This window comes from Aptenodytes forsteri, unplaced genomic scaffold, assembly GCF_000699145.1.
Source record: "Aptenodytes forsteri isolate BGI_AS27 unplaced genomic scaffold, ASM69914v1 Scaffold284, whole genome shotgun sequence".
NCBI classification, from domain to species: domain Eukaryota; kingdom Metazoa; phylum Chordata; class Aves; order Sphenisciformes; family Spheniscidae; genus Aptenodytes; species Aptenodytes forsteri.
Window position 1 is genome coordinate 4,187,807 of NW_008794445.1, and position 13,181 is coordinate 4,200,987.

The 13,181-nt window shown below is 52.6% G+C and overlaps 2 protein-coding genes across 3 annotated transcripts in view; one reads left to right on the forward strand and one right to left on the reverse strand.

Moving 5' to 3' along the window:
* The first annotated feature begins 313 nt into the window (after window positions 1-313).
* Window positions 314-9,247, forward strand: SERHL2 (serine hydrolase-like 2). Of its 2 annotated transcripts, none has more exons than XM_019474818.1 (12): window positions 314-366; window positions 1,428-1,660; window positions 1,732-1,845; window positions 2,948-2,989; window positions 3,740-3,759; window positions 3,967-4,041; window positions 4,832-4,941; window positions 5,217-5,296; window positions 5,652-5,686; window positions 6,461-6,537; window positions 8,022-8,115; window positions 8,436-9,247. In XM_019474818.1, the coding sequence occupies exons 2-12, from the start codon at window positions 1,513-1,515 to the stop codon at window positions 8,550-8,552; spliced, it is 912 nt and encodes a 303-aa protein (XP_019330363.1). In that variant the 5' UTR covers window positions 314-366; window positions 1,428-1,512; the 3' UTR covers window positions 8,553-9,247. The 2 variants fall into 2 exon arrangements, with proteins under 2 accessions (XP_019330363.1, XP_009288314.1); XM_009290039.2 differs by having other exon boundaries at window positions 315-366; window positions 8,019-8,115.
* An 852-nt stretch (window positions 9,248-10,099) lies between these two features.
* RRP7A (ribosomal RNA processing 7 homolog A) overlaps window positions 10,100-13,181 on the reverse strand; it is a 4,540-nt gene continuing 1,458 nt past the window's right edge. The window contains exons 2-6 of the mRNA XM_009290134.1: window positions 12,874-13,071; window positions 12,469-12,592; window positions 11,746-11,843; window positions 11,141-11,339; window positions 10,100-10,651 (exon numbers count right to left, since the gene is read on the reverse strand). Of these exons, the coding sequence (XP_009288409.1) occupies window positions 10,566-10,651; window positions 11,141-11,339; window positions 11,746-11,843; window positions 12,469-12,592; window positions 12,874-13,071 (705 nt within the window). The 3' untranslated portion in view covers window positions 10,100-10,565. The remainder of the gene's footprint in view (window positions 10,652-11,140; window positions 11,340-11,745; window positions 11,844-12,468; window positions 12,593-12,873; window positions 13,072-13,181) is intronic.

Sequence of the window (13,181 nt, forward strand, 5' to 3'; positions counted from 1 at the left end):
CGGGGCGGCCGCCAGCAGCCGCGGCGCTCCGGAGGCCGCTCTCGGCGCCGGACGGGGGTCAGTCCCCGGGCAGCCCTTCCCCGGGGCCGGGACCAGCTGCCCCAGGGCTCCCTGAGGCGAAGGCCCGGGTGTAGCGGCCCTTTCTGCCTGCCTGGGGAGGCCCCCACCCCGGAGCCGGGTGGGACCCCAGGGCCGGAGCCCCGCTGAGCCCGGGAAGAGCAGTCAGGCTCTGCCAGGAGCCCAGGTCATCAGGCAGATCTGTGAGGAAGGGGCAGGTCCATGGTCACGCCAGGAATTCAGCCCACGGTTGTCAGGATCAGGCCCAGTGAGGGCAGCTGGGGTCAGACGCAGCCCCATGATCAGCAGGTAGGACCATGATCCATGAGATTAGGGCACTGCTGCTGGAGACCAGCACTCCTGCAGCACCACTGAGGCTGGTCCTGGGCTGAGCTTAAATAGGCTCATGGGCAGAAGGGAAAGATGTAGGGGAAGCCCCGGGTGTGGCTGATTGGGACCATTAGGGCCTGTAAGTGCTCTCAGGGCCCTGACAGCAGCCTCACCTCGCCCCCTCTGTCCTCACACCTTACAGAGGTATGGGCTCAGGAGGGACTTGCTGTAGAGTGATTTAATTGCTGTGGGGTCTCAGGGGGCTATTTAAGGGAGGAGAGACCTGAGACAAGTCACTGGAAAGGGGATATGGCATGAGAGACTTGGGGATGGGGATAGTCAGGCTGTCCATGAGGAGCCCCAGGGGTCAGAAGGGCTTGGGGGTAAAGGGGAGATACTCAAACCACCCCTGGAAGATCCCCAGAGGCTGGGGTTGAGTAAGGGTCAGATGTAGCTCAGTGATTGCCAGGCAGATCAGCAGTAATGAGACAGGTTTGAGGTTGAACAGGTGCCTGGCAGGTTGTGGACCCATATCCCATGCAGGGTCCCTGGCCCTGAGGGGTGCACGGGAAGGTGGCAGCAGTGACCCGCTGTGTGGCATGTAGCCAGCTGCTCTCTCGAGGTGCCAGCTGGTGGTGTGAAAGAGGGGAAGCACCAAGGTAAAAGAGAAGGTGGTAACAGTCTAGTACTGGAGGCAGCACCCTTATTCCCGAAATTGTCTTTTTGGTCCAGGACAGGTGCCTGGCTGACTGCAGCTAGCTGGGGGAATTCTGCGTGGTTCCTTCTTGCCAGATCTCCTGTGCCTTCTGGTCAGGTTGCAGCTGCTGCAGAGACACAGAGAGGAGGCTTTCTACTGCTGTGTAGGGAAAGCTTGTTTCTTCCTAGGAGCATTGCTAGTACGTGCTGGGAGGAGGATTCCCCAAACAGGCAGGCAGGGACGGCAGCTTGGGATGTTGAATGGGGAGCTATAAATCAGCAAGCTGCTAATTAAGACCACAGGAGACTGGTAAGTTACTAAAGACCTGTGTTATTCTTTTCAGAGCTCTGGGCCATTAACAAGATCTCTGGGACCTACTCCGAGCACGTGGCTCTCCAGGGACATCACTTGTGAACACTATTTTGGGCATGTTCTCAGAGTTGAAGTTCCCTGTGCCCTGGGGCCACGTGGCAGCCAAGGCCTGGGGACCCTCGGAGGGACACCCCGTGCTGTGCTTGCACGGCTGGCTGGACAACGCCAACACCTTTGACAAGCTCATTCCACTGCTCCCCAGAGGTAGGTCTGGCTCATCAGGATGGTTCTTGTTGTGTTGCAGGGCTGCACATCTGATATTCTCTCCCTTTCAGATTGCTATTATGTGGCAATGGATTTCTCTGGCCATGGCTTGTCATCCCACCGACCTGCAGGCTCCCCCTACCATTTTCTGGATTACGTGACCGATGTGCGGCGGGTGGCAGCAGGTGGGTAGTTGAAGGGACTCTTGAGGGGATGTTTGTGCAGGGGGTGCTATATTGTGCCTGCTCCTTAGAACAAGCAGGCAGCATTTACTGCCAGGAGAGGGGTCAGTTCCCTCTGCTTCTCCCCAGCCTGATGTTAGCTGGTGCTTTGTGACCACAGACTGAATAAGCATCCCTCTTTCTCACTATTTTGTGAGAGGAAGAAACAGTAAGCCCTGGGAAGCAAGTGTTTCTATACTAAAAAGCAGTAGTGGCGAAGTGGTGGATGCAACTAAATAGTTTTGCCAGACTGACTTTTTGTAAGCAGCCAGTGACCTCTAACCAGTGTTAGGTGTAAGTTGGAGACTCTTCTGGTTCTCCCCAATGGCAGCTTGCTGCTTGTTTTAGTATCATACAAAGAAATCTGAAAGCCAAGGTGTCTGGGGCTCCTAATAACTCCTGATCTAACTGCCCGTCTGCTGATCTTGCGGGAGGTTGTGGCATGTGCAGTTTTGCATCCCTCATTCAGTATACAAAGAGCCTCTAGAAGCTCATTGATGTGCCAGAGGGTAAAACACATCTTTCAGTGAGGTATATTTCAGATGGGCAGCACTGATGAAGCAGTATTTTCCCATAAGCCTCTTGGAGTGCCCTAAAAATGGATTGAAGAGCCTGATGTGCTAAATGGTGCAGAGAGCTTTCACTTGGAATAATCATACTTTCCTCAAGGCAGCGGACCTTGCTCTGTGTCCTCATGGCTCTTGTGGAATGCCCTGAAGTGGGATGTTCTGTCAAGGTCTCCCTCTTCCAGCAGATGCTGCCCAGTTAGGCTCCTTTGCTTCTTGCCAGTCTCGTGTCTGGCAATGAATGGGAATTTGCTGTAGTTTGTTTGCCATACAGAGACAGCTTGAGAGCTGCGTGACTTAACTACCAAGGAAATGAGGTGGTGGATGCTCTTTTTCTTTAAATCTTGCCTACTTAGCCATCTCATTTCTGGATTAGGAAGCAAATTAAGCAGTGCAAAAGCCCTTCCGGGAGAAGGGGCCCGTGTTGGTGGAGAATCAGCAAGATGCCGCTGCTCTGGTTTCTAATGCAGCACTGTCTGTTTTTGTCTGTTGCCACTTAGCCTTGCAGTGGAGACGATTCACCCTGATGGGTCACAGTATGGGTAAGTGGCTCTTGTCCTTGTAAGCTGTGAGATTCATGGAAATAGGAGTAGATAATTAACTTAGAAGGCATGCTGCTAGGAGCTGAGTTGGAATATTTATTATATTGTGTCAAGTACCAGGTTCCTGCTTGAGTGATTCAAAAAATCTATGCCCTCGTTTGAAATGCCTCTACTTTCAAGACCCTGTAGTACAAACAGTGGTAACTCTTGCTGTGGGCCTTTCCTCCACCCCCAGGAGGGAACAGTGATGGGCAAAGAGGGGTGGTCTACAGCAGGAGAATTTGCAGCAGGCCTTCCTGCCTGGTCCCCACAAGGCCACAAAGTCTGGGGACAGCAGGGCCCTTCTTGGTGGGTCACAGAGCTTGCTGAGGGGAACCGGACTCCAGGCTCTATCCCTTTGTCCTTGGGACGTGATTGGGTTTTGCCACGATTTGGGTTTTGCTCCCCAGGGCTGCTGTGGCCACAGCTCACAGTACCTGCACACCATCTTTTTTAACTAGTAACTCTTCCTTGGCTCTTGCTGTCTAAAAGGGAGATGGGGGTGGTGCAGGACAGGGAGTCCAGCTGGCCAATAGCCTTGCAATCTGCCTGCATCCTGCCTTCTGGGAGAGCTTTACTCTGTAACTGGGGCTTTGTCCCTTGGTACAACATGCATTTGTGCTTCTAAGGCAGCACCTGCTATGGGGAAGGGGAGTTTCTGTTACCGGGGGGTGTCCAGTGCATAACTGAGCACACTTCTTCCCTTTGCAGGTGGGTCTGTGGCAGGAATGGTGAGTAAAGCATCCTTTCTTCATGGGGTTTGTGATTTCTGCAGCTGGAACAACAAATGGGAGAGGAACGAAGGGACAGACTGTGTGGGACTTGGATCTCAGGGGAGGAGAGGCCCTTCCCTGACCCCCTCTCCAGTGTAGCAGGACAAAGACATCACTCAATGCTCAACTTTTCTCTTTCTTTCATATTGTTTCATCTCTCCTCAGTTCTGTTTCCTTTATCCTGAGATGGTGGACAAGCTGATCCTGCTGGAAAATCTTGGCTTTCTGCTAGCTCCAGAGGTTAGATTTCATGTGTCCTTCTCCTCCCTTTTTTAAATACAAAATAGATGGTTTTTTTCTTTCCCTCATTTGTTCAGAGAAAGCACTGATGTGACCTGGCAGGTCACACAAGTCTCGGGGCTCTCCTTTTGGCAGGCACAGATCTGCTCCTTGTTGCATGGGCTGAGGTCCCTGCTTAGGGTGGCCCTTTGGGGACGCTTGGTAGCGCTCTACATCCTACAGTCCCTTAGCACCAAAATTCACTTGTCTGTGCCATGCCCTTGTACAAAGGGAACTGGAACCTCTGTCCAAGCAACTGCCAGCCAAAGTTGTCTTTTTGCCAACAGCTTGTTGGGTGACCTGGGTGCAAGACTGGTGGGTTTCTTTTTCTGTTCCTGGCAGGACATAAAACTACATTCCCAACCTGCCATCATCGCTACCAGATGCTGGGGCTTTGCTTGGCAGAAGTGGGACAGAAGCCCAGGGTCAGAGAGACAAGAGATACCAGATTTCCCTTGTTCTTTTGGACAGTTGTCCTCAACTCAAAAGTGAGGTAGGAAGGGGTAGAAAAGATCACAGGGGTAAAAAGTTAGTAAGTTCTTTACAACAGTGCTTAGCTTTCTGTTCCTACCTTGCCTTTTAAGTATTGTTGTTCTCTTTTCCCCAGAAATGGGCATTTTTAATATATCCATAACTGGTACCAGTTCTGAGGGATACTGAAGGGTGAAATGCCCTCTTCTACCCTCTGATAAGGGGTAATAAGATTCAGAAGAGAGGGGTTACTCCTGTTCCCTACCTCTCTTTGTTTCAGGACACTGAGGCATGGCTGAAATCAGAACGGATGGTGATTGACAGATTACTGAGTCTAGAGGCAAAGCAGCAAATTCCCAAAGCACGGAGCCCCGAAGCAGCATTGCAGAGGTGGGTTCCTATCTGTCCTCTTCATTTGCTGCCTGCTCTCACTTTGGACAGAGTTACGGATACACGAATGAGAAAGGGAAACTGCCCCTGCACTTCTCCTTTCAAGTCCTCCTCTGGAATCTCAGCAAGACCTTTTGCTTCTGCTGCCAGAAGCTGCTGCTTTTTCCTGCTCTTTTCTGAAGCAGCCTGAGAGCTCGCTGTCACCTTGTCATGCCATTTTCGCTTTGCTTCCTCCCTTTTCCAGCAGAACAATCTCTCTGCCATGTCTCCCCCAGGCTCTTAGAAGCAAACAGACATCTGACAGCAGAGGGTGGGGCAATCCTACTGCAGCGAGGAGCAACCGAGACACCCGCTGGTAAGGGGCTGCGTGGAGACAGGGCTCATCACAGTGCTGGGCCAACACTGGGTGTGGGAAGGGAGCGCTGCCAACAGCCATTGTCTTCCACAGGGTACAGGGTGCCCTAGCTACAAGTTTATACAGCCTGAATGGCATCAATTAGGTCTGGAAGCAGAGCTCTCCATTCCCAGCAACTGTGGTTGGTGCTCGAGTCCTAGAATGGCTGAAGAAATTAAAAAAAAAAAGGGAAAATCTGAATTAATCCTATTCCTCTTGTCTCAAAAAGTCTTGGGCAGACCCCAGAGGTGAAGAGAAGGAGAGCAGCTCCTGCTCCTGTGAGACATGAAAACCTTCTCTTGTTTTTTCATTCCAGGGCTGGTGTATAACAGAGACATGAGAGTCCGTACGGTGAGCACTGCTCTTCTGACGTGTCCCCTGCTGCTTCTGAGCCCTGAGCTTACAGAAAACTCAGAGATAGTGGAGGCCTGCTCACTGAGCCCAGGCCCTACCTCCACCCAACTGTTTACTTTCTGCTTCCCTAATTCCCACACCTCTTTTAAATGCTGCTGTTAAAAGAGCCTGCACTCGATCGTTAACTGACTCAGCTTACAGAGTCACTGGAAAATGTTACAGATTTTTCTAGCAGTTCCTCTGCCCCAGGGCCTCCTGGCCACATTTTCCTGCCCTTATAACTCTTCAGGCAGCAGAGGGATAGATGCTTTCGGTCAGCTGCTTTGTCAGGTCACCCGTATAAGAAGGGGAGAGAGAGTAGAGCAAAGTCCCTGTGTTTGATATTCCGATAGCTTTGTGCCACTTTTGAGCAAGTAGGGCCTCCTCTACCTGTGCTACTGCCAGGCTATGAAAGCCAGAGTATTGTAACTGTCTCCTTTTTAGTAAAAGGATTTTTAAAGCTTTTCTCTGCTATGAGATCATTCCCATATGTGCTGCATCCCAGCAGGCAGTGTTGTTGGCAGCCCTGAAACGCAGCTGGACAGAAGGAGCCTTTGCAGAGCCAGCTACTCTTGTGCACAGCCTGGCCGCCTGTCATGTCCCAGCACAGCAGCGTTGGGGCTGCAGCCACTTCTGCCTTCAGAGCCGCTAGTGTGGCAGGGGTCAGGGACACCCTCTGCCCCCAGCTGCTGTCCCTGACCTTTGCTGCTCTCTTTATCTTTGTACCTGCAGCAGAGTCGAGAGTCCTTCACGGTGGAGCAGTGCGTGAAGCTCTTGCAGAAGATTCAGGACCGTGTTCTCATAATTGTGTGAGTGAGGCACAAGCCAAACCAACCCTCGCTGCTTCCCTGCAGCCCTGGGTGGAGGGGATGAAGGTTAGAGAGGAGTCCTCTGCTACCCACTCCTTTGCAGCAGCCACCCAGACCTTCAGGCCAGTTGGCACAATAGTACAACCTCACATGTGAGAGGCATTTCCTAGTTCCCCACCACTGCCCTGGGCTGGGCAGGCTCCTGGAGCAGGCAGAGAGCAGCTGGCACATCCTCCTCCCAGCCTGGCGCTGCATTTTCAGGCTGGGCCTCCCTGGTGCAAGGCTGACCAAGGAAATGCCAGACCTGCCCTATCCTTCCCACGCTCATGCCTTCACGCTGCCGTCCCACGACTTTCTGTCCTTTGGCCCTACAGCAAGGGGCCATCCTGGCAAACACGGGACTCTCCACAGCACCGCTCTTACTTGCTTTCCTCCTGGCCTGACTCTTCCCCCAGTCACAGCTACCCAGCCTGTCGCCTTCTCCAGACCCCAAAACCTCTTGCCTGTGCAAACAGGTGAAACCATGGCAGCTTCCACCTCCTCCAGCTGGTACTGGAGCCCCTGGCCTGACCCAGCTCTTGCAAGCTCTCCCCTGCGCTGCCTGGGGCAGGGAGAAGCTGTGGGGAGGTAGCCAGTGGCTTGCGCAGAGCCCCTCAAGCTGTTAAGCTGTCTGGGTGGGTAGCTGGTTCTGTCAGTCCTCTTCTTTTTCCCATCTCCTTGGAGGGCAAGACGTGCAGGGCTCTGGCTACTTTGGCCTGTGTGGTGCTGTTAAGACTAAGAAACGAGGGGAAGCGCTAGAAGTTAGGAAATGAGGTGCAGTTTTGGCTTCCCTAGTCTGTTGAAATCATAAGAGCTTAAGGATTTTCCTGCTTGTCCAGAAATGCAACTTCATGGTGAGGACAAGTTCTTTAGGCCATACAGAGTACATCCCTTTGAGCCTGGGATGTCACCTTGTCCCATCACCTGCAGCACAGTAGGAGACAGCATGATCTTAACTCTGCAGGAGGTCTAATGCTGGCTTCTCCAGGATACTGCCCTGGTACCTCCCTCTCCAAGCAGGGCACACCCTGTTTAAAACAGCAGCCTGGAGTATGGAAAGGGACAGAGGGCAGATGTAGAAGCTGGCTGGAAGGAAAAAGTTAAGAGCAGAAGACAGGGTGGGGGCAGGGAATGATGTACTCAGACCAGTTAAGGAGCCAGCCCTGGGAGGATAATGTTTAACCAGTCTCCACTCTGATTCTACTAGGCAATCACCCAAGGTTTTAAACGGATAGTTTGATAGAAAATAGATGCTTAGCCAAGCTGTGCGGTGCTCCTCTGACTACCATGTATGACCCTGTAACCCTGCTGTTTACAAGCAGCCTGGGAAGAGCAGTTGGGTCTGTTGCCCCACAGACTTGGGGACACTGCTGCTGCCCAGGACAGCAGCGAAGACAAACAGAGGCGCACTATGTGCTGTACTGAGCCTTGTTGCTTTTCAGAGCAGCGCAAGATGGACTCTTGGTACCACACAAGCTAGACAGCAGAAATCACTTTGTGAAAGCCCTACGGGAAGCATTTGAATCTACCCTCAAAGAGGTGAGAGCAAACTCCATCCTTACATCTCTATGTGCCACCAACCTGGGAGCAATAGAGCTAGGAAGCAGCTCACCTCAGTGGACACCCCCCACTAGGTGATTTGTCCTGAACGGCACAGTCCTCACACGGGAGGAAGCCAACTTTGCCCCTGCTGCCAAATTCCTAAGTCAGTACTGCCCTCTGGACCCAGCTCTTCCCTAGTCCTCCCATCCCTGTCCTGCCTCGCCCCCCCTGCCCCCCTCCCCGAGTGCCACACAGCAAGCACAGCTTGCCTGAGGGAGCACTTTCCTGGTCCATCTTCTTGTGTCTTCTCCCTCCAGCACATCCAGCTAGTAGAGGTGCCTGGGAGTCATTTTGTGCACCTGAACGAGCCCAAGGTGGTGTCTGGGATCATCAGCAACTTCCTGACAGCGCAGAACACCAGAGCCAGGCTCTAGGAAGCACTCGCTGCTGCAGCAGTCCAGAACAGGGAGCTAAAAAGCAGGCTCTGGAGGAATTGTCACCATTCCTACCTCACATCCAACATCAGTTTCACAATACCCTTCCCGAAGCTTAGCTCACTGCAGGGTGGAAGCAGGTCTGCTGGGGGTTCCCTGGAGGAGAGCTGAGCAAAATATCTCGGTTGTCAGAGGGAAAAGGAATCCTTCCTTCACTTCCAGCTCTGTGAGTACAGGGATAGATGCCCAGAGTGGCCTTCCCCTCGCTTGCTTCTAACTTGCACCATGAAATGGAGCAGGAATATAGGCAGAGGCAACCACTGTGGGAGCAGCAGCAACACCAGCTGTAGCATTGCAAGAGACTGGCGGCTCATCTCGCCTCCTCCCCAAGGATGGTGCAACCAGTCTCCTCCCAGGGTTACACCTACTGAAAAACCAAGAAAGTGTTCTGCTTCTTTGCTTACTTCCATGGGTGCCTGAGCTCAGAGGGCCTCAGTGTCTCTGATCTACTCTGAGCTGCTGCTTGTTTAAAAGTCAGCTTAAAAGCTCACCTGGGCACAGAAGGCTATTTTAATGAACTCCTAGGGAATGAGTCACTAATGCTCTAGCTGAAGCATCTGGGAGAACTAATAATAATGGAAAAGTTGGCAAAAGATGACTTCTGTCCTAAATAAAGATTAATCTCCCAATATTAACTCGTCTTCTTGACTGTACAGGAGTGAAACTCGTTTCTTTTGGCATGCTCACCCAAGCAGCTACACCACCAGTCTTAGGAGGCAGTGATTTTTACATGCATTCTGCTATAGATAGGGCATATTAAGGATCCATCTGCCTCTTAGTTAAATTGATGCAAAAAGCCAACTGAAGCAAGCAGGCCTGGCAGTCTCCCCATGCAATGGAAGCTGCATTTGCAGTGGGTTTTCTAGGGGAGGGTAAATCCATTTTAACCCAGCTCTGTGGAATTTACCACCATTTCCAGCTTACATTCACAGTCACACCCGTATCGAGGCTACAGGCAGCAAAATAAATGTGCAGAAGCCTGGGGGTGGGTGGGTTACAGCCCCTTTCCGATCACAGAGTGCACTGGGGCGAACAATCATTAAGTCCAAGGCTGCACAAATGTTATGTGGGCAGTACAAAAGCATTGCCCCGCTGCTGGATGTGCCTGTTGCCATCCTTACCTGCCTCCTGTGGGCTGCTGACAGGTTAAGTGGAAACAGGCCTTGGAGAGTCTGGTTTCTCCCTCCAAAGCCAGGCTGCCATCTCATCTTGTTCTAGTGATGGTGCTGAACAGCAGCAGTTCCCAGCCTAGACATGGCTGTAGAGGTCCGCACACAGCTGGAAGACTGGGCACCTCAACACCTGGCTGAAAGGGAACTGCCTGGGAGGGAAACACCAAGGGAAGGGGTAGGGCTCTGTAACACACCACTGATCTTTGCTTGTGACAACAGGTCTGGGAACTTCCCAGTTGGGCTTTTCCTGAGGTCACTTCTCTCCTCTTCTTACTCACCCCCAGATAATATGTGCAAAGGAGCACAGGCATACAAGCCATGACTTTAATTGCCACCCAGCACACAAGAAGCTGTCCCCCACAGCAGACCATGGGGGAGAGAGAGGCATTCCATGTTCTGAGAACATAGCAGCAGTTTATTTACAGTTCTTCAGCCATTCCCTGCCCCTGCAGAGGCTGTGCTAGGTCAATCCCAGCTCTCACCAAACTTTAGGAGGGCCTTGCGTGGCAGGGAGATACAGGTTGTCACAGGACCTTGACCTGAGCACCTTGGGAAGTGGTGCCACAGGGCCGAACGATGGCAGGGAGAGCAGGAGGATACCGGTGCGACAGAAGGAAACACCCCCTCCAGTGGCGGTTGCTGGGATCTCCCACTTTAGATCCAAGGGCAGGGCCAACCCGAAGCTGCCTCAATTCCTTGAAATCCTTCGGCACATGTGAGTCCATAGGCATCTCTCCTGCCCTCTCCAGCACAAGCATCTGAGGAAATAGCTCGGCACGACTTAGTATGGTCGAAATTTGCGCTGGGCTCGCATCAGTGCGATTCTCTGCTTGTCCTCCTCAAATTTCTTCCTCAACTGGGCGATGTCTGAAAGAGGCAGAAAGAAGACAGGTCACACGGGAGCAGCAGATCTCCTCCTCCTGCGGAGCTTCACTTCCACACACCAGGAGGGGCTCAGTCCTGAAACTTGCAAACACACACTTCCCAGAGCAGGTCCTTTTGCGCCTGGGCTGAGTGCCAAGCTGGGGCTCTGGCGGTTCATCTCCGGCTGTGTTGCAGCTCCCTCTTGGGGAGGAAACAGGCTGGTTTTCCCTTTCAACTGCTGCCTTTGTGCAGACTGAAGAAACTCATCTATTGGAAAGTCACGACCTGTGCACTCTCCCACAAAATATTCCAGCAGCCCTCGCTAGGAGAGGTGGTGGCAAGGGGCCCCCAAGAGCTGGCAAGGCCATTCACACAATCACCTAGCCAACTGTTCACCTGCAGCTGGACATAACCTCCACTGAAGGAAGAAGGACGCTCTTTGGGCCACAGTGTGAGATACAAGAGACACAGGCAGGGGTAAGAGACACTCACGCTCTCTCTTGGTCTCGCGATGCTGCCAAGCATAGAAATTGAGCAGCTCTTTGCGGGCCCTTTTCCGCTTCTCCCTCTCCAGCACCCGCAGGTTGGCAGCCTCTGTCCGGGGCAGGCCAGGCTTCCTGCCCTTCCGCGTTACCTTCACCCAGCCCTCCTCATCCGGAACGCCCTCCTCCTTGGCTGCTTTGGCTTCTTCCTGTAAAGACAGGAGGGTGAGGCAGCTCAGTGCAACCAGGCTGCCAGCCACCCTGATTCACGGCTCCCCCCCAGTGTCCCCCTTACACACATGCAAAGTTACAGCTCCTGCTTCTGCACAAGATTTGAAGGATGGGACCAAGAGGGCAGACATTCACCTCTCAGTCACAACGCTGCACGCCAGCCAGGACCCAATTGATTTGTGGATACCTGTTGTAAGCCCTGGGTGGAAGAGTCAGGTGCTGTAGACCAACCAGGACCTGACTGCCCACCAGCAACTGGGAGTAAAACCACCCTGCCAACCAGTGTGTTTCCCTCTGCCCTTTCCACTGAGGCCGGGGCATGAAGATATCTTCTCTCTCCCCAAACTGCTTCTTAGCTGGGTTCCCTCTCCAGCCTGGCCTCACCTCTGCTATCTTTTTGTCATAGTCTTGCATGTAGGCGTCCACCTCAGCCTTCAGCTCCTCCCGATCCACGACTGAGGCCGCATAGCTGGCGATCCACTCTGAGACAGAGGGCAGAAGTCAGCAGTAGCCTCTGCTAGAAGCAAGCCCTAGTGTGATGCCTTTGGGCAGCTCTAGAGAGAACTGCTGTGGGGAAGGACACACTGTTCCCATTCCTGTTCAGCCTCCCCACTGCCACAGCTCAACCAACTTGTGGCCCAGGCCACAGCCAGTAAGCGATGGGAAGAGCTTGCCACTTTCCCAAGCAGGAGTGGGCTAGCCTTAAGCTCAAGAGGTGCAACATTCAGGGCTGTGTTCCTGTCAAGTGCTGTCATTTTGACAGACACCTGGTGCCTGTTATTGAGCCTGAATTCCATTTTGCGGGCAAGACGCAGCCAGTTTCTCTGAATCTATGTGATACTGAAAAGATGTTGGGAAAAACTGCCCTTCCATTGTACAAAGTGACCCCATTCTCCCACAGGGTCACTGGACCAGACTACAACATCCAGTACAAGAAGATTGCTACCTTGTGAATAATAAAAGCAGGACAATGAAACACTGGATGTCTCCTGGCTCAGTACAAAATGGTGAGAATTAATCCGGGACATGCAGGGTAGGATTCAGCGAGGAAGGGATATAGTTTTTCCCTGGCACTAGCTAGCAGGAAGATAGCTAGGGCTGTCTTACTGCTAATGCCGGTTTTCACAGGGTGACTCTCTGTTGATATCAGCAAGGGACCTTCCCGTGACAGGGCCTTGGCTGCCTGGACACCAGCTGGTTTCCTGAACACCACGTATGCTACTTGAAATCCCTAAAAGAAAAAGACACCCAGGCCAGTCAGATACACCAGGGAAACTGGTGACGCAGCAAGGAGCTGTGGTACAAATAAAAGAAAAATAAAAATCAATCCACAAGTTACAGTGGGATAGCAAAAGAATATAACGTAAACTTAAATAAGTAAGTAATCACGTTGCCCAATGCCCCCAAATGGTTTCCCATATCTCACATTCCAAACAGTACCATTCAGTGCTTGCGACCTTCTCTGACCACTGAAGCATCAGTATTCCCCACCCCACCCCCCCCGAGCTTTACCGTTACAGTTTTGCAGTTGAAGAATTTGGACGTGAGTTTTTCTTTTTTCTCTCCTGGCTTCTCACAGATGTCCACAGACTGGACACACCCGCAGCGGGCGAACAGCCTAGACAGAGAGTCCTTGACGCGGAGAATAAAAGAGAACAAACGGTACAGGAAAGCGGGAGTAATTCCTCTCCCCACCCTCTCACGCACGGACTAGAGTGCACCGGGAGGCCCTCCGGCACAACCCCAGCTCCTCTGCCCACAGCTACCCCGAGGCACGCCTGGCTCCTTCGCCCACGGCCCCGCGCTCCTGAGACGATGCC